General features: G+C 41.7%; 2 protein-coding genes and 1 pseudogene across 8 annotated transcripts in view; all 3 read left to right on the top strand.

Moving 5' to 3' along the window:
* The window catches only part of XPA (XPA, DNA damage recognition and repair factor), a 94,637-nt gene that overhangs the window by 37,129 nt on the left and 37,204 nt on the right, over positions 1-20,304 (top strand). For 4 of the 5 annotated variants that reach the window (XR_012332600.1, XR_012332599.1, XM_073806326.1 and 1 more), the window contains exons 2-4: positions 8,309-8,457; positions 8,790-8,890; positions 14,100-14,210. Coding sequence is in view for 3 of the 5 variants with exons in the window: in XM_073806326.1 (XP_073662427.1) it covers positions 8,351-8,457; positions 8,790-8,890; positions 14,100-14,210 (319 nt within the window). In the remaining 2 variants the exon portion in view is untranslated. Of the gene's footprint in view, positions 1-8,308; positions 8,458-8,789; positions 8,891-9,535; positions 9,819-14,099; positions 14,211-20,304 lie in introns of those variants that run through there. The other variant, XM_019948888.3, reaches the window with a different exon arrangement.
* Positions 1-20,304, top strand: part of TRMO (tRNA methyltransferase O) — a 226,826-nt gene that overhangs the window by 191,685 nt on the left and 14,837 nt on the right. For all 3 annotated transcript variants that reach the window (XM_073806324.1, XM_073806322.1, XM_073806323.1), the window contains one exon: positions 14,100-14,210. The gene's annotated coding sequence lies outside the window, so the exon portion shown is untranslated. The remainder of the gene's footprint in view (positions 1-14,099; positions 14,211-20,304) is intronic.
* Positions 1-20,304, top strand: part of LOC141278992 (nucleophosmin pseudogene) — a 206,643-nt pseudogene that overhangs the window by 171,502 nt on the left and 14,837 nt on the right.

Genomic DNA, 20,304 nt, shown 5'->3' with positions numbered 1-20,304 from the left:
TGGCGCAGTGTACTGTAAAGGGGTTGATTTCAGTTTAAGTTGAAGAGTCCATTCCTATCCATCACAGCAGTCCACAGACAGAGGTGGCTGAATTCGTAGGCTTGGGCTCCAATCCCTGGATATGCAAGCAGAGTTAAGAAGACCACAGAAGAGGTGTTGTAGAGGGATTTCAAGCCTGTATGATATATTCTAAACAACAGCATCAAGATTTAGAAATTGGAAGATTTCACGTAAAAATCCCAATTTTTAGCTCTTCTTTAACAAAGTAGAAGGCCTGGCTTCACTGGGCCTGCTGCAGTCCTGTCACAGCTGTCCTCTCGGTTCCCTATTGTTGCCCCAGGAACAAGGATGACTGCACATGTGCTGTTGTTTTTCTTATTGCAAAACCAAAAATAAAAACATCTTTTAGTTCTTTCTGAAAAGAGGAAAAATTAAAAACCAAGTCATTTGTTTTAAGAAAAATAGTGTACGACATATTTATCTGTGGAAGTGAAGAAATTTCTATACATTTAAAAGGCAAGTGCTCAACTGGCTCCATTGGTTTTCATTGCTAGCTTGGACCTCATGACAACTTGAATTTGCTGCCCTATAGGGTCTTTCATGTCTTCTCATCCCTGCTGTGTGGACCTCAGGTCAGACTTTCACCGTCTTGCCACTTGAGTCTTCAGCTCCCGAGATGAGGGGCCACTGGAGCTGGCCATGAGTGTAGTACTGGGTCTTGTGGTCTGAGATAGGAAGAAATCCTGCCCAGTGAGGCTGCTATGAATTTCCAGTTAAGTGAGATGATAAAGGCCTGGCAGACCACATCGATGCCTCTGCCCAGGGAAGCCCTTTGGAGATGTACTGCCTTGATCACAACTTTTCTGAATTGGCCTCCCTCCCAACACTTTCTTCCCAGCCCTTCCCTCTCCATCCTGGCCACATGGACAGTGCTCTGATTCCTGGAGTATTGTCCAGAAGTGGGCACCAGCTTCAGATGTGGTCTGAACAGCTCAAATCAGCAGGACAAACGTCTCCCCCAGTTCAGACATCCTGCTCTTATTCTTGTCACCTCAGATCACATCATCTCTTTTCATCAGTCACATCACATGTTGGTCGCCACTGAGTTTGTGAGACACCGAGACCTTCAGATTATTTTTTCAGGAACCCTTCTCAAGAGAAGAGAGTTCTACCCCTGCCTTAACTGAAAATCATAGACAGTGAATGTTGAACATGGTCCTGGAGATCATCTAATGTCACCTCCCACATAGGCAGAAAGAGACCACTTCATCAGACACTCTGACAAAATTGTTGAACTGAAATGACGAAGTTCACACTAACACACTTAGTACTGTTTTACCCACAGCTCCACTCCTCCAGGAATGGATCTTGATTTTGTAAAACAAACAAACAAACAACCCCAAACACATTAATCACGCTTTCTAGCTTAATCTCCTTCATAAGTTTGATTAGTACAATTTCTATATGTTCGGGTAGGTTAGTATCACATATTAGATATTCTGCTTACCAGAGTAACTCATTACCATTGTAGAAGACTTAGAAAATACAAAAAGCATAAGGAAAACAATTAAAGACTCTGGGATATCTACAGTATATAAAGAACACTTACAATTCAACAATAAAAAGGCAAATAATCCAATTTTAAAACAGGCGAAGGGCTTGAATAGGCATTTCTCCAAAGAAGATAATACAAATGGCCCATATGCACATGAAAAGATACTCAACATAATTAATCTTTAAGGAAATGCAAATCAAAACCATGATGAGAAACCACTTCATATCCACTAGGATGTTATAGTAAAAAAGAAGATAATAAATATTGGCAAAGATGTGGAGAAATTGAAACCCTTATACATTGCTGGTAGGAATATGAAATAATGCAGTCACGTTGGAAAAGCAGTCTGGCGATTTCTCAGACTAGTAAACGTAGAATTACCGTAGGACTGAGCAGTTCCACTCCTAGGTGTCCACTCAAGAGAAGTGGTAACACATAACCACACAAAAACTTGTAAACAGACATTCAGAGTATCATTATTCATAATAGCTGAAAAGTGGAAACAACTCAATGTCTATCAGCTGATGAATGGATTAAATAAAATGTGGTATATCCATAAAATGGAATGTTATTTGGCAATTAAAAAGTGAAATGTTGGTACATGCTGCAACATAGATGAACCTTGAAGACGTTATGCTAGGTGAAAGAAGCCAGACACAAAAGGTCACATGTTGTATGATTCCGTTCATGTGAAATGTCCAGAACAGTCAAATTTATGGAGACAGAAAACAAATTAGTGGTTGCTTAGGACTGAGAGGGTTTGAGAGGACATGGGGAGTGACTGCTAATGGGTATGGTGCTTGTTTCTGGGGTGATGAGAATGTTCTAAAATAGATGGTGGTGATAGTTGCATAACTGTGAATATACTGAAAATGATTTGATTGCACACTTTAAATGGGTAAATTGTATGGTATGTGACTTAAACCTTATAAAGCTGTACGACACTGCCTTTTGTGAGTGCTTTGTGGAACCTCTCTGAGATGTGTTCTGCCTGACTCATGGTGGATACAGTGTCTCTCAGCAGCCCTGGCTGGATAGGTGTCCACCTTGGACTAGCTCCTCTGATGGTCCCTGGATGCAGAGGGATTCTGCCTTAAGAAGCTGAAGGCATCTTGTATCATCCAGGGGAGATAAGGCAGCTGCATGATTATAATACAGGATGCAAGGTTGGAAGATGGGGGTGCTTGGGAGATGGAGGTGGAGGGTAATGGAGTAGCCTCAGAGAAGGGAAGAGGTTACTTGTAGCTGAAACATTGGGAAAAGGCTTCAAGGAGAGGGGAATAGTATCCTTTCAGATAAGATTGTGACAGATGGTGATGGATGTGATCAGGAAGAATCCAGATTAGACTTGAAGCTCCTTGAGAGGAGGACCATTAATTCATTGCTGTATTCCTGGTCCTCAGCACAGGACCTGGCTTGGAACACGGTGTCATGGTGTCATAAAGTTGCTGACTGAGTGAATATACAAATGAAAGAATGAGTGAGTGAGTGTATGAACAAAAGAATTGCAGGGAGAGAAATAGTTCAGAAGCAAGAGGAATGCAGGACTGGCTTAGAAGATAGACCAGTTTGGCTAAAGCATAAAGTTCAATGAGGATTCACAGAAGGTAAGTCCCCGCAAAAGGCAGCTGAAACCAGATGATGGGGATTAGCTATAGACTTGGGTCAAATGACTTTTGAGCAAATGGTTAAACCTGTACTTTTTTTTTTGCCATGCTACACAGCTTGTGGGATCTTAGTTCCCTGATCAGAGATTGAACCCGGGCCTTCGGCAATGAAAGCGCACAGTGAAAGCGCACAGTCCAGTCCTAACCACTGGACTGCCAGGGAATTCCTTAAAGTTGTACTTTAGAAAGATGCTGTAAGGCCAAGTGGAAGATGGGTCAGAAGGGGTCAGCCTGGAGGCTGGGAGACCAGCTTAGAGGCTGGTCAGGCAAAAGATGATGGGGGCTAAACTAGGCCAGTAGTAGTGGGACCAGAGAAGGGATGGAAGCCAGAGACATTCAGCCAATTTCCAAGCATTATAAAAACTGTAAAAGCAAGTACATCTGGTGACAAACAGTTCACCTATTCAACAGAACTCCAACTATTAGAGGAAGTACTTGCCAAAAAAAAAGTTGGAATAAAAGTTTCAACCACACTTTTTATAAAGGTAATTGAAAGGAAAACAAAAACCCCAATTGGGGATAGTAAGAAAACAGGGAACCACAAAATTATGACCCCATTATGTAGATTGGAGTTCCATGTAATGAATGAGCCCTGGACCACATTCATCCTCCCTTGGCCCTATCTAAGACTGGCAATAATAACTCTCAGATCAGGTTTAAGACAAAGACAGTCCAGTCTGTTTCAAGCCACTTGGTTAGCATGTAGGGTATTAAAAGGACCTGGTTTCTGATCCCAGCTCTGCATTAACTCAGGCAGAACAAATACTAGTGGAGAAGTAAGAGGAAGACATTCTAATTTCGAGACTTAAGAGTTTAGTGGTTGAGAATATTGATACTGGGGCTGGGCTGTGCCTGGTTGAACTCAGCTCTGTCACCTTGACCTTGAACAAGTTATTTAACATCTCTGTGCCTTAGTTATCTCATCTATAAACTGGCACTAGTGAATATACTCATTGAGTAGTTATGAAAATTAGATTAATTAATAAATTTTAAATGCTTAAAAACACCTACTATATCATATACTAAGCACCATGTAAGTGTTTACTATTATTATTTTTATTGCAAAAAACACTGACCAAAGCTAGACAACAATGGAGCAGGCTGTTCTGAAGTAGAGTGTTCCCTGTCACCACAGGTATATAAGCAGAGCTGAGGTGGTTGTCAGGTTCAGCTTTGGACACTGAGTTTTCGGTGCTGGTGAGACATCCGACTAGGTTTATTCAGTATTATTCATTCTGTTTATTTAATTCCACAAACATTTAATGAGCAGCTACTCTGTGCCACACATTGTGCTGGCGATACTGGGATGAACCAGACGGTCCCAGCTCTCGAGGACCTGATAATCTAGTTAAGGACGGCAGGTAGGTATCACCTCTGGTGTGGAAGAGCCACAACACCAGCACACACGAGGTTCATAGGAGCCTGAGGAAGGAGACAGGCAAGTTTCCCGGAAGAAGTAGTAAGAAGCAAGGTCCCTTGGGCCACATTCAGGGCCTGGGGAATGCAGAGTCGGGAAGATCTGCCCTTGCTGGTCAGTGGGTGACTGGATTTTGTCTTCCAGTGCTGATAATCATTTTTCCTAGGTCCTGTCCTTAGTTGAATGTTTGGACCCTCCTACTTCTTATTGCTTCTGGAAAGAAAATTTTTGTGAGTCTTTAAGATGTTTTCTAAATCCCTTTGCACACACATTTTATTGATCAAGGTTCCAATATGATGTTTTTGCCTCAATCCCTTTATCTTTTAGTTCAGGGAGGTTGAAATCTAAGTTTTTCCAGAAGGAGCGTCAATCACAGCCAAAAGAGACTGCATTTCCTGGTTACTAAATCAATACAGCTTAGGTCTACAGGATCGGGCTAATTTCTGTGTTGCTGCATCCTTGTCCCAGACAGTTTCCCCCCTTGGCATGCTCCTTACCACAGATGTTCGTTCTCCTATTGTGAATTTATGCCAACGATGTTCAAAGTAACCACATTAAGGGGGTAAAGCCCCAGGAATCAGGGGAAAAATGAAAGTAAAAAAGAAAGACACACACATGTACTATTTACTAGATAATAAAGACAAATATGTTCACATCCTGTCATCTCAGGCATGAATAACCCCAGAAATGCTCTCAGAGAGGAGGCCCTGTCAGGAAACACTGCCAAGTTTCTCATTCCCCTTCCTGGCTTCCATTCTTACCTGCCTGCTCTTTTTCAGCCTCCATTAAGGGCTTTCAGTTCTTCCTGTGCTTTGTTACTTACCCCTCTTTCAGCCAGGATCACAGTTGATCTGGGATGTGAGAGGTACAAAGCAGGAAGATAGATGTAGTTGCAGGTTTCTCCCGACATTGTGAATGGGAAGAAGCAAGGACACATCCACTGGTCTATTCTCCTTGCCTGTTTTCCTTTTGTGCCCCCACCAAGATGACTCATGCCCCTGTGCTCCAGGCAAGCCCTGCAGCCTCTGTCACTGTGTGGGACGCACAGATCAGGGCATGTACTCCTCTTTTCTCTAAAGGAGGAGTCTCGGTTTACCTCGGTTGAGGCCTCAGCTAACAATTCAGACCCAATTACACGAAACTTGCTAACAAAGGTCAGGAAGCCCAAGGAGAGGGAGTTACCGGTAAAAGGAAATTCAACAGTTTGTCAAGAGTTAACAAAATACCAGGGCTGGTGCAGCATCTGAGCTATGGTCTATGTCCTTCAATATTCAAGCTTGGAATGCTTTTCTGGGGAGGAGTTTCTAGTGGCTAATTGTCAAAATTTACGTTGGGGGAGAACTGTTACCTTGTCCTACAGAAATATTGCACAGCCTTAGATGCTCCTAGAGCTGTGTAGAGTCTAGAGGGGTCATTTAAGGGTGCTGCCTCTCAAAGTTTGCTGCCCATTAGAATCATGGGGGTGGGGGAGAGGTTGCTTTATAAAATCCTAATGCCCAGATCCCACCTCTGACCAATGATATCAAACTCTGTGGTTTTTAAGCTCCCCAGGTGCTTTCAACGTGCAGCCAAGTTTGAGAACCTGTGGGCCAGACCCTTACTATTGGATCTGTGGTTCGTGGAGCTGCAGCCCCATCAGGGAGCTCATTAGAGATGCATATTCTCAAGTCCCACCATGGACCTACTGAATGAGAATGCTCATTTTAACAAGATCACCATGTGACTTGTATGTGCATTACAATTTGAGAAGTAGTTACTTTTCTTCAAACATTGGGCAGTTGGCAACAATGGGCCCAAATTCTGTCTACCCACTGGAGCTGTGCAGTAGCTTTTCCCTTAGTGGGGCCCTCACACTCCAGTTTGCCAGAGCCCCACACATGGATGGATTCATTAACTTCCATTACCTGCCTGGGCCCAGTTAGAATTGGAATTTTTAAAAACCTTATTATAAAATAAAATTTAAAAAGTAACACATAGTACATTCACAATGTTGTGAAGCCGTTACAACAGAACATTTTCTTTACCCCAAAAGGAAGTCCCATACTTATTAAGCAGTCGCTTCTCATTTCCCTCTCCCCTCAGTCTCTGGCAACCACTAATTTGCTTTTTTGTTACTATGGGTTTGCTTATTTCAAATGTTTCATATAAAAGAAATTTATAAAAAACAAATATATTTATTTATTTATTTTGGGCTGTGTTGGGTCCTTGTTGCTGTGTGTGGGCTTTCCCTAATTGTGGCGAGCAGGGGCTACTCTTCGTTGCGGTGCACGGGCTTCTCATTGTGGTGGCTTCTTTTGTTGAGGAGCACAGGCTGTAGGTGCAGGGGCTTCTGTAGTTGTGACACACGGGCTCTAATGCGCAGGCTCAGTAGTTGTGGTGCACGGGCTTAGTTGCTCTACGGCATGTGGGATCTTCCAGGACCAGGGATCAAACCCGTATCCCCTGCATTTGCAGGTGGATTCTTAAGCACTGTGCCACCAGGGAAGTCCCTATAATGTTTTCAAGGTTCATCCATGTTGGAGCATGTGTCAGTACTTCCTTTTTATGGCTGAATTATATTCCTTTTTGGATACGCCACATTTTGTTTATCCATTCATCATTTGATGGACATTTGGGTAGTTCCAGTCTTTTGGTTATTGTGAATAGTGCTGCTATGAACATTTGTATGCAAGTTTTTGTTTGAACACCTGTTTTCAACCTTTGAGGACTTGAGTTCTACCTAGGAGTGAAATTGCTGACTTATATGGTAATTCTATATGTTTAACTTTTTGGAGAATAGCCAAACTGTTTGCCATGGGCAGCATTGTTTTACATTCCCACTAGCAATGTATGAGGATTCCAATTTCTCCACGTCCTTGCCAACACTTGTTATTTTCTGTTTTTTTTTCCCTTTTAATTCTAGTCATAGTAATGGGTGTGAAATGGTATCGCACTTCACTTTTGATCTGATGCTTTTCATTTGCATTTCACTAATGATGAATTCTTTTCATGTACTTGTTTGGCCACTTGTATATCTCCTTTAGAAAAATATCTATTTAAGTCTTTAGCTCATTTAAAAACTGTTATTTGCCTTTTTGTTATTTAGTTGTAAGAGTTCCCTTTTCAGATACAGGTATCCCTCGCTTTTCAAGTTTGCTTTATCTCAATTTGCTTTTATGAAAGACCTTCATTGGTACCTGTTTTCGCTAACAGAAAGAAATGTGAAGAAGATTTCCGCTTTCAGGAAAAAAGGGGAAAAGCAAAAATAGTGTTCGAGTTTGTTTTGCATGAGGCAGTATAGAGGCAGCGCGCTTTGAGAGAATGACACCACCAAGCTCCTTCCCAGGGAACTACCTTCAGCATCTTAGCATCCAGCTGCCATAGCTTTGAACTGTGTCTGTGAGCATCTGTGCTTTATCTCGATTTATTTTGTGCATGTGCATTCGTTAGCAAGATGTGTCCTAAGGTAATTGCTTCTTTGCTTTATGCCATTTTGGCTTAGAAAAGGTTTCTTAGGAATGCTCTACTTTTGGATAGGGAACATGGAAACCTGTTTATGATTTCCAAATATTTTCTCCCATTCTGTGAGTTGTCTTTTCATTTTCTTGATAGTGTCCTTTGATGAACAAAAGTTTTCAATTTTGATGAAGTTAATTTCTCTAATTTCTTCTTTTCTTGCTCGTGCTTTAGGTGTCATATAGAATTTGAGATTTTATCACCTGGACGAGATCAATGGATGGGGAGCAAGAAGAATCTGAGCAGAAAGGGAGTAGGGATGGCTTGAGGTCTCTGTCTCCAGTTCAACCAGAAGAGCTCAGCATTTCTCTGCTTTATATAAGGTCCTCCAGTTTAAATATACATATATTTGATAGATTAGAACCACTAGTTTGTGCTTCTCAAACTTTTATCATTGAATATTAGTGGGAAACCTCAGTGTGCCAGCTTGCTCTAAAAACTAGTCCCAAATGGTATATGTAGTAATTAGAACTTAATGTTTTCTGGCTTCAGTTAGGTTTTATTTGTAATAAAGAAAAAAACAGAAGAGCTGAAAAAAAAAAGAAAAAACATACATTTTTAGAAAATTATGCAGGGTTTCTTTTGCTTCATTTGCCACATGTTTAGGAAGTCAGGATTTGGCCCAAATCCTAACCCACTGTCTACCTGGTGGCAGCTCATCCACACTGAAGAAATATTCCAAGGAAAAGAAGACAGCCGAGCTCAAGCATACCAACCTTTGGAACCTGGTGCTGCATTTGCCTGATGTCACAGCAAGTGAGAGTTTAAACCCAGGCGCTCTCATTTCGAATCTAGGCCAGGTGTTGTAAGTAGTCAGACCAATCATCTATTGATCTCTCTTGATTGGCACTACTATTACTACTAGCTGCCATTTTATTTTATTATTTCATTTTACATTTTTTGGCTGTGCTGCTGGCATGCGGGATCTTAGTTCCCCAACCAGGTTTGGAACTCGCGCCGCCTGCATTGGAAGCACCGAGTCTTAACCTCTGGACTGCAAGGGAAGTCCTGCCATAATTTTTGAAAGCTTTTTATGTGCCAGGCATTGTGCTGAAAGGCTACATCCAATCTTCCCAACAACCATGGAAGTGGTTCCGTAATTATCCTCATTTTACTACTGAAGAAACTGAACTCAGGTTAAATAACTTGCTGAAGTCACGCAGATGGCAAGTGTTAGAGATAGGATTTAACCCAAGTCTGACTCCAAAGTCCATATTCTGAACCACCAAGCGAAACTATTATTTTAAAGAGGACCATCACCGATCTCTGCCAAGGCCCTCCCCCTGGGTTACAAGCTGGCCAATATTCCCCGCGGCGACGCGTGCGCAGACTCCGCCCGCCGCCCCTCCCTTTCCCACGTGCTTCTCAAATTGCGCAGGCGCTCTCCTTGTCGGAGGCTGAGCCGTGGAGCAGGCGCGGAGGCGGTGCCGGCGCCGTCGGGGCTTGGGCACGCTTCGGGTAGCCAATGCGCGTGCGCGGGGCTAGAGCTACAGTCCTTGGGGGAGCACGGAGATGGCGGCCGCCGGGGGAGCTTCGTCTGAGCCGGCGGTTTCAGAACAGCCGGCGGAGCTGTCTGCCGCGGTGCGGGCGAGCATCGAGCGGAAGCGGCAGCGGGCGCTGATGCTGCGCCAGGCCCGGCTGGCGGCCCGGCCTTACCCGGCGACAGCGGCTGCGGCTACCGGAGGTTTGGGCCCGGGCGGCGTTTGCCCCTTCTCTTTCCTTGCGGACCGGGGGCAGCGTCTTGGGTGTGGCGTGCACTCCCTTAGCGTTTCCGCGCAGACCCTCCCGCAGTCCCAGGTGCGGGGGGTGGGGGTGGGATCCGCTCAGCGGGCCTTGTCACAGTGGGCTGTCCGAGACCACAGGGCGACTCCTGACTCCCAGCCCTGGCCTTTCCTCCCTGCTCCTGGGCGGTCCTTAGCTTGGGAATGCAGCCGCCCTCGTCGTCAGGAAATGCCAGCCAGTGCCTCAGCTCTCCCTTTCTGCTCTCTTCCTGCAGCTTCCACCGGTCCCAGGGGTGGTTTTTGTGTAAAGCTTTTAGACCTTGTAACACATTTAACTAGTGGTCCTGCACCAGCTTCCCTCAGTCATCCGTTTAACACAGGGTGATTGAGTGCATATTCCGTAACCGGCACAGTGCTTGCTCCGTGCTGGGAGCAAACAGACGTTAGCTGCTGCCTTCGTGGGGCTAACAGAATGGCACCTGTTGTGCTTCACGTTTTTCAAATTGGCTGATTTGATTCTCACAGCTAACCTGTGAGAAAATAATTAGGACAGGGTTTGGTATCCTTGTTTTACTGAGGTGGTAACAGGATCAGAAAAGGAAAGGGGGTTTGCTCAGGTGCATCCCAGTAAGTGCAAAGGCTAATCAGGACTAGAACTCGGGTCATCTGACCCTGGGTTCGGGGCCTTTCCTTGCTCTCCAGCTGCCTCTGCTATACTAGGCATCTCTCTCACCCATAGGAAGAAAGGCTGTTATTCTTGTTTGGATTTCATCTTTCCCTTTTCTTAGGGCAGCCCTTGGCGGCTTATTTGTCTCTTTGCCTATCATGTATGTGTGTATCATGTAATTCTCCAGTGGGGTCAACTAATAATTTTCCTCAGGGAAATACAGTTTGGTTGACACGTGGTTCTTCACGACCACCTCTATAATGTGAAGCACAGGTGTTCCTAAGCCTATATCCATACTGTGTGAGCAGTTGAGCACGGTCAGAGCTGTGTCATCCACTACCCTTTTTCATCAGCCAGAAGTAAGGATGAGTGAAAAGAGCGAGCTGCGTGTCTTGATATTCATACTGACACTGAATCTGCAAATTGCAACCAGTTTTAATGGTTCCGGTCTCATCCTTTCTGCTTTATAGTGGTTTTCTTTTATTCCTTTCCCAACTTGAAGCATTCTAGGGTCAGGACAAAAAGTTGTCCATCTGCATTGATTAATTCATATTCATTATTCCATAAAGGTTTCTAGATCTGTACTAAAAGACCGTGGAACACGGGTGCGAAATAGAGCATAAAGTGGTATTAAACTAAATGTCTGATAATGGAAAGCAAGGTAGCATGAATATTTTGTTAGATTTCTTAGGTATTTGCCAAAGAACTGAACTGTGTTACAGCATTGTATACAACCTGCAGTGCTTCAAGAGTTGGGTAGGTGCTGAGATTTTTAATCTTTGTAGTACTTTTATTTCAGTGTACTGTACAGTTTTCATTTTCTGTGTGTGCTATGACATGCCATGAAAAAACTGAGAAGAACTTGCGTAGAATGTGTTGCTAAGAGTAGTGCTAAGGGCCTGGGGAACAAACAAGGCATAGCAGTAGAGAGAAATTGGGCTTTGTTTTTGGCATGATTTACCATTGTTCAGGATCCTGCTCAGATTATGGTCTTGATTACTCCAGCTTCCCTTCTTAATTCTTACTGCACTCATGAATGATCATTCTAATCATTTGCTACACTATTCATGAAATCAAAATCATATTCTGATACATTCATTGATTTCTATCCAGTCAGTAAATATTCGTGGAATGCTTAACTATTTTTCAGAATTACGGAGATAAAAGCACTCAGTCTAATGAAGGGATGTAGAGAGATGGACAGACAATGTAGTAGAATATGAGAATTGCTGTTAACTGTATAAACAGGCTTATACTCTAATTCCTTTATTTAATAAATTGAGGCCAGAGAAGGGGAGTTTAGACTTAAGCAAGATAATACCTACTAAATTTGTCTTTAAAAATTAGTTATAACATTCATACATTAATGTAAAATGCACTTATCTGAATTTGACCTGTGTGAATACTCATGTCAATACCGCAGCAATCAATATACTGTACAGACACTTCCAGAACCTTAGAAGTTTCCCTAATGGCAGTTCTTAGTCAACCATTCACCCTCAGAAGTAACTATCATTCCGACCATTTGATTAGTACTGTCTGTTTTTGAACATCATATAAATGGAATCATACGGTAACTGGCTTCTTTTGCTCAACATAATACCTGAGAGATTCATCCGTGTTGTTGCATGTGTTGGTAGTTTGTTCATTTATATGTTCTGTAGTACTCTTTTAGGTTGTTATACCGTAGTTTTTCCATTTTCCTTTGGATGGAAATTTGGGTTGTTTCCAGTTTGGGGCTGTTACGAGGAAAACATTTGTGAGCATTTTTGATATGTCTTATGGTAGACATATGCACTCATTTCTATTGTGTACATGCCTAGAGATGGAATTCTGGGTTATAGGGGAGATGTATATTTTAACTTTAGCAGGCATTGCCGAACAATGATTATATGAATTTAAAATCTTACCAGCCGTGAGTGATAGTCCCAGGTGCTCCACACCCTCATCACCTGGTATTATCAGTCTTCTTCATTTTGAGTATTCTGGTGGGAATGGTGATATTTCAGTATGGTTTTAATTTGTATTTTCCTAATTACTTATGATGATGAGACCTTTTTCATGTGGTTACTAGCTGTTTGCATATCTTCACTTGTGAAGTTTCTCTTCAGGTCTTTTCCCTTTTTTTAAGTTGGGCTATTTGTCTTTCACTGGTTTATAGGATTTCATTACGTATTCTGGATAAGTCTTTTGTCAGATATACATATTGCAAATAGCTTCTCCCGATTTGTATCTTGTCTTTTTACTCTCATAATGGTGTCTTTTGATGAATAGAGGTTCTTAGTTTTTGTTTTTTTTTTGCGGTACGCGGGCCTCTCACTGTTGTGGCCTCTCCCGTTGCGGAGCACAGGCTCCGGACGCGCAGGCTCAGCGGCCATGGCTCACGGGCCCAGCCGCCCCGCGGCATGTGGGATCTTCCCGGACCGGGGCACGAACCCGTGTCCCCTGCATCGGCAGGCGGACTCTCAACCACTGCGCCACCAGGGAAGCCCAGGTTCTTAGTTTTAATCAAGTTCAATTTGCAGTTTTTCTCTTACGGTTAATACGTTTGTGTCATGTTGAAGAAGTTTCTGGATACCTCAAGTTCATTGAGTTATTCTCCAATGTTCTCTTCTAGAAGCTTTATTGTTTTACCTTTTACCCTTTACATTCAAGACTATGATCCATTTAAAAATTCTTTTGTGTATATTGTATGAGGTAGAGTCAAAGTTCATTTATTGAAATAACCATCTTTTCCTCACTGTTTTGTAGTACCTTTGTCATAAATCCTAGCATCATTTATTGAAAATATTATCTTTTTCTCACTGAATTGTCTTGGAGCCTTTGCTGTAAGTTAAGTGACCAAATATGTGTAGGTCTATTTCAGGACTCTCTCTTTTACTATCAATAAATTGGCCCCTTTGATTTAGTACTATACTGTCATAATTACTGAAGCTTTGTAGTAAATCTTTAAACCTGGTAGTGTAAATCCTCCAGTTTTGTTCAGGATTATCTTGGCTATTGTGTGTTCTTTGTATTTACATATAAATGTTAGATCAGCTTGTCAGCGCCCATTGCTCCTCCCCCTCCTGACTGTGCCTGCGCGCACAGTCACACACACACACACACACACACACACACACACACGTACGTGCGTCCCTCCCCCCGCCCCCCCCCCCCCCCCCCCCCCCCCCCCCCCCCCCGCCACTGCTGGGGTTTTGAATGGAATCACATTGAATCTTTAGGTAAATCTGGGGAGAATTGACTTAGATTTCTCTTAGTGGTGTTTTCAGTGTAGAGGTTTTACACACCTGTTCCTAGGTATTATTTCTTAATTCTAATTGTAGATTCTTTTGGATATTCTGTATACATAATCACATCATCTGTGAATACTGTTTTCTTTCCAGCCTTTATGCCTGTCTTGTTTTCTTGCCGTAGTACAGTGGCTGGGACCTTCATTATAATGTTGAATAGAAGTGGTATAGTGGACATCCTTGTCTTGTTTGATATATATTAAATTTTTAAAAGTTCCTGTTTATGCACAAGGGAACATAAGGGCTTACCTAGTTCATTTGTTGACCACTCTTACTTTTTGTAGGCATGGCTAATGTAAAAGCAGCCCCGAAGATAATTGACACAAGAGGAGGCTTCATTCTGGAAGAGGAGGAGGAAGAAGAACATACAACTGGAAAAGTTGTTCATCAACCAGGTAAAGTGTGTTTTCAGAAAATAGATACCTAGGTTGGTCATTTTGAGTAACATGCATAATTCTTTGCAAAGTGATGCTAGAAAGTGCCACATTTAGTCTAGTCACTGAGCAGGTTGGCTTTATAAGAGTGATAAAATTTGGCAGTTTTGCTAGTAGATTAAAAATGAAACAGATTTGGCAGTGATTCATTTAACATGTCGTTTGTGTACTTAGGGTTGATGCTCTCTGTTTTATAATAGGCAGGCTGATAGAATAAATACTTAGAAGTATCTTGATAGGCTGAAATGAGGGACTTGAATGCAAGAGATAAACTTTAGGTCTTTTCTTTATGTTTAGAGGAAAAAAAGTGGTCTGTAAAGTACAAGATAGGTCTGGCATAAAAAGAATAATAAAATATTATGTAAGGTTAAAGTTTTGGTAAATCACATATATCTATATCCATCCATCCTCTGGATGAGGGTACTTTCACACTCTTTGAAAAAGATAGTTTTACTTGATCATAAGTTTGAAGCCAGTAGTGGAATATAACAGCTTAAAAAAGCTATTCCAGTTTTGGTTGTAGCATTAGAAGTGTTGTGTATTCATCAAGGTAGGTAATAATCCTGTTCTCTTCTGTGTGTGTCTAAACTGTTGTTTTCAGAAGCTGACACCTGAAGGATTAAAATACTTATTTTCAGTTTGGGTGCCTTTTTTTTTTTTAATATCTTTATTGGAGTATAATTGTTTTACAATGGTGTGTTAGTTTCTGCTTTATAACAAAGTGAATCAGCTATATATATGCATATATCCCCATATCTCCTCCCTCTTGCATCTCCCTCCCACCCTCCCTATCCCACCCCTCTAGGTGGTCACAAAGCACTGAGCTGATCTCCCTGTGCTATGGGCTGCTTCCCACTAGCTATCTATTTTACATTTGGTAGTGTATACATGTCCATGCCACTCTCTCACTTCGTCCCAGCTTACCCATCTCCCTCCCCGTGTTCTCAAGTCCATTCTCTACGTCTGCGTCTCTATTCCTGTCCAGTCCTTAGGTTCTTCAGAACCTTTTTTTTTTTTTTTTACATTCCATATATACGTGTTAGCATATGGTATTTGTTTTTCTCCTTCTGACTTACTTCACTCTGTATCACAGACTCTAGATCCATATACCTCACTACAAATAACTCAGTTTCGTTTCTTTTTATGACTGAGTAATATTCCACTGTGTATATTGGGTGCCATATTTTATGAGGGCTATTGACAAGTGTATATGTCCAAAACAGGGTGGTCAAAATGGAAATATTGAAATTGGCATGTGAGGAACAGTTGTCAAAACTGGATACGTTTAACTTAGAAACACTGCAGCTGCCTGCAAATGCAAGAAGTATTCCTCTGTGGACGACAGATTATACTTACTGCGATTTGCTCTGGAGGGGAGAATTGGAACAGTGGATAACAGTTAACAGCGAGGGAGATTCCAACCCAGTATAATGAACTTGTACTTTGCACTAAATAGGGTGTTGGCACATACATCATGTGAGCCAAACCATGTGGAGTGCTGCCTCTAAATAGCAAAGCATTGGAGGGGTTCAGAGATTGAGAGACCACTTGAGCAGGATATTGTAGAAAAACCCTGTATCAGGAGGGAATGCCTTGAATTCAGTGACCTGTAAAGTCCTTATGATTCTATGGATATGAAGATTCACTGTAACTGTTTTTCTGTAGATTCCTGAATCCACCACGGGCTTATAAAGCCCTGTTCATTCAACAGGTCATGCAACAAACATTAATTGAGAACCTACTGTAGTGCCTTTGTGCTTGACTGAGGTATGTATGTGGCATGTGTCATATACTGTTATTGACGGTAGGGCTGCTGCTTGCAGTTAGCACTCTGGTAACGAATTTGTGCAGGTTAGTAAAGGTGTCTCTTATTCGCAAGCTGGTCCCATACAGGGAAGGCAGGGAGAGGCTCAAGAAAGAGTCAGAGCACTCCAGATTGGTAGGTGGCAGTTTTAATAAGCAAGGGAACTTTCTTACAAGGCTTGTCTTGGGTGGCTGTGAGTTGAGTAGATCTCCACACCCGCTCGCCAAATCTTAAAGTATATGTAGAAGCTTTCACTGGGTTCAGTTCCATATTCAGTCCACATGGTCTCAACAACACCATACGCTCTCAACAACACCGTATGCTCTCAAGGCTGTGTCCTTGAAACAGCTCCCACTGTGGGAACATGGGGCAGAATGTACATCCCAAGGAGAGAAGAAGAGAGAGTGAGGAGCCTCTGATTGCCCAGGTCCAGCTCACAGGTTAACCGGTGGTCACATCCTTGATTACCTCTTCCACAGTGTCATCTTTGGGAGAGAAAGTAGAAAAAGACCCTCTTTCTCTGGGCTGACTTAGCCTGGGCCAGGGCTCATGGCTTAAAAAGTGGTCATGGGCTGCATTTTGACACCTGTTTGCCCCCTTGGGCAGGTGCCTTTGCACAAGGAGCCTACTTTTAAGACTTTATGTGGTTGACCTCTATGGGTAGAAGAAAACAGGGAGAGTAATTAATATTTTCTATCACTTTTTTTTTTTTAGAGTCAGACACTAATTTCTGTACTTGGCAGAATTTCAGACAGTCACAATGATGAAAGGGCTTGAAAAGGAAAGGAAATGGGCTTCACTAGGTTTATAAAAGTTTGGATGTCTCCATACATACTGGAGAGGGGCCCCGTGGATTAGGACACTGCAAAGGGAGATCTCAGAAAGGGGGGTTGGGGTGGAGCTTCTGCAACTCTTGACTGAGGGAGCAATGGAACCTCTCCTTTGGTAAAAAGCTAGATGCCTATGGAGAAGAGGCTGGTTGCTTCTCTGTGCTTTTCTGCTTCCTAGGACTTTTTTTTTTTTTTAATGTCTTAAGTTACTTACAATTGGTGCAGCTTAAGAGCTCTTTCTTTTCTTTCTTTTTTTTTTAGTTATTTCTGAGATATACATTTTAAAGTAATAACTAGAATTATGACTTATAACATTATACCAGAACATATAAGATTTTTAGAAATTTCATGTAATATCTGAAACATTTATATTAACATACTTCCATACAAATAACCCAAAGAAAGTTTAGTATTAGTTGTTTTTTTTTTTGGTTTGTTTTTTTATACTGCAGGTTCTTATTAGTCATCAATTTTATACACATCCGTGTATACATGTCAGTCCCAATCGCCCAGTTCATCACACCATTATCCCCACCCCACCGCGGTTTTCCCCCCTTAGTGTCCATACGTTTGTTCTCTACATCTGTATCTCAACTTCTGCCCTGCAGACCGGTTCATCTGTACCATTTTTCTAGGTTCCACATACATGCGTTAATATACGATATTTGTTTTTCTCTTTCTGACTTACTTCACTCTGTATGACAGTCTCTAGATCCATCCACGTCTCAACAAATGACTCAATTTTGTTCCTTTTTATGGCTGAGTAATATTCCATTGTATATATGTACCACAACTTCTTTATCCATTCGTCTGTCGATGAGCATTTAGGTTGCTTCCATGACCTGGCTATTGTAAATAGTGCTGCAGTGAACATTGGGATGCATGTGTCTCTTTGAATTATGGTTTTCTCAGAGTATATGCCCAGTAGTGGGATTGCTGGGTTGTATGGTAGTTCTATTTTTAGTTTTTTAAGGAACCTCCATGCTGTTCTCCATAGTGGCTCTATCAATTTACATTCCCACCAACAGTGCAAGAGGGTTCCCTTTTCTCCATGCCCTCTCCAGCATTTGTTGTTTGTAGATTTTCTGATGATGCCCATTCTAACTGGTGTGAGATGATACCTCATTGTAGTTTTGATTTGCATTTCTCTAATAATTAGTGATGTTGAGCAGCTTTTCATGTGCTTCTTGGCCATCTGTATGTCTTCTTTGGAGAAATGTCTATTTAGGTCTTCTGCCCATTTATGGATTGGGTTTGTTTATTTAATATTGAGCTGCATGAGCTGTTTATATATTTTGGAGATTAATCCTTTGTCCGTTGATTCGTTTGCAAATATTTTCTGAGGGTTGTCTTTTGGTCTTGTTTATGGTTTCCTTTGCTGTGCAAAAGCTTTGAAGTTTCATTAGGCCCCATTTGTTTATTTTTGTTTTTATTTCCATTACTCTAGGAGGTGGATCAAAAAAGATCTTGCTGTGATTTATCTCAAAGAGTGTTCTTCCTATGTTTTCCTCTAAGAGTTTTATAGTGTCCGGTCTTACATATAGGTCTGGAATCCATTTTGAGTTTATTTTTGTGTATGGTGTTAGGGAATGTTCTAATTTCATTCTTTCACATGTAGCTGTCCAGTTTTCCCAGCACCACTTATTGAAGAGACTCTCTTTTCTCCATTATATATCTTTGCCTCCTTTGTTATAGATTAGTTGACCATAGGTGTGTGGGTTTATCTCTGGGCTTTCTATCTTGTTCCATTGATCTGTGTTTCTGTTTTTGTGCCAGTACCATATTGTCTTGATTACTGTAGCTTTGTAGTATAGTCTGAAGTTAGGGAGTCTGATTCCTTCAGCTCCGTTTTTTTCCCTCAAGTCTGCTTTGGCTATTCAGGGTTTTTTGTGTCTCCATACAAGTTTAAGATGATTTGTTCCAATTCCGTAAAAAATGCCATTGGTAATTTTTTTTTTTTTTTTTTTTTGTGGTACGCGGGCCTCTCACTGTTGTGGCCTCTCCCATTGCAGAGCACAGGCTCCGGATGCGCAGGCTCAGTGGCCATGGCTCATGGGCCCAGCCGCTCCGCGGCACGTGGGATCCTCCGAGACTGGGGCATGAACCCCTGTCCCCTGCATCAGCAGGCGGACTCTCAACCACTACGCCACCAGGGAAGCCCGCCATTGGTAATTTGATAGGGATTGCATTGTATCTGTAGATTGCTTTGGGTAGTATAGTCATTTTCACAACATTGATTCTTCCAATCCAAGAACATGGTATGTCTCTCCATCTGTTGTTATCATCTTTAACTTCTTTCATCAGTGTCTTATAATTTTCTGCATACATGTCTTTTGTCTCCCTAGGTAGGTTTATTCCTAGGTATTTTATTCTTTTTGTTGCAGTGGTAAATGGGAGTGTTTCCTTAATTTCTCTTTCAGATTTTTCATCATTAGTGTATAGGAATGCAAAGATTTCTGTGCATTAATTTTGTATCCTGCATCTTTACCTAATTTTGTATCCTGCAACTTTACCAAATTCATTGATTAGCTCTAGTAGTTTTCTGGTGGCATTTTTAGGATTCTGTATGTATAGTATCATGTCATCTGCAAACAGTGACAGTTTTACTTCTTTTCCAATTTGTATTTCTTTTTCTTCTCTGATTTCCGTGGCTAGGACTTCCAAAACTGTGTTGAGTAATAGTGGTGAGAGTGGACATCCTTGTCTCGTTCCTGATCTTAGAGGAAATGCTTTCAGTTTTTCACCATTCAGAATGATGTTTGCTGTGGGTTTGTCGTATATGGCCTTTATTATGTTGAGTTAGTTTCCCTCTGTGCCCAGTTTCTGGAGAGTTTTTATCATAAATGGGTGTTGAATTTTGTCAAAAGCTTTTTCTGCATCTATTGAGATGATCATATGGTTTTTTCCTTCAATTTGTTAATATGGTGTATCACATTGATTGATTGCGTATTTTGAAGAGTCCTTGCATCCCTGGGATAAATCCCACTTGCTCGTGATGTATGATCCTTTTAATGTGTTGTTGGATTCTGTTTGCTAGTATTTTGTTGAGGATTTTTGTGTCTATGTTCATCAGTGGTATTGGCCTGTAATTTTCTTTCTTTGTGATATCTTTGTCTGGTTTTGGTATCAGGGTGATGGTGGCCTCATAGAATGAATTTGGGAGTGTTCCTTCCTCTGCAATTTTTTGGAAGAGTTTGAGAAGGATGGGTGTTAGGTTAGCTCTTCTCTAAATGTTTGATAGAATTCATCTATGAAGCCATCTAGTCCTGGATTTTTGTTTGTTGGAAGTTTTTTAATCACAGTTTCAATTTCATTACTTGTGATTGTTCTGTTCATATTTTATGTTTCTTCCTGGTTCAGTCTTGGAAGGTTATACCTTTCTAAGAATTTGTCCGTTTCTTCCAGGTTGTCCATTTTATTG

This window comes from Tursiops truncatus, chromosome 6, assembly GCF_011762595.2.
Source record: "Tursiops truncatus isolate mTurTru1 chromosome 6, mTurTru1.mat.Y, whole genome shotgun sequence".
Classification (NCBI taxonomy): domain Eukaryota; kingdom Metazoa; phylum Chordata; class Mammalia; order Artiodactyla; family Delphinidae; genus Tursiops; species Tursiops truncatus.
Note: the sequence above shows the minus strand (reverse complement) of the source record. Positions and strands in the feature narration are given on the sequence as shown.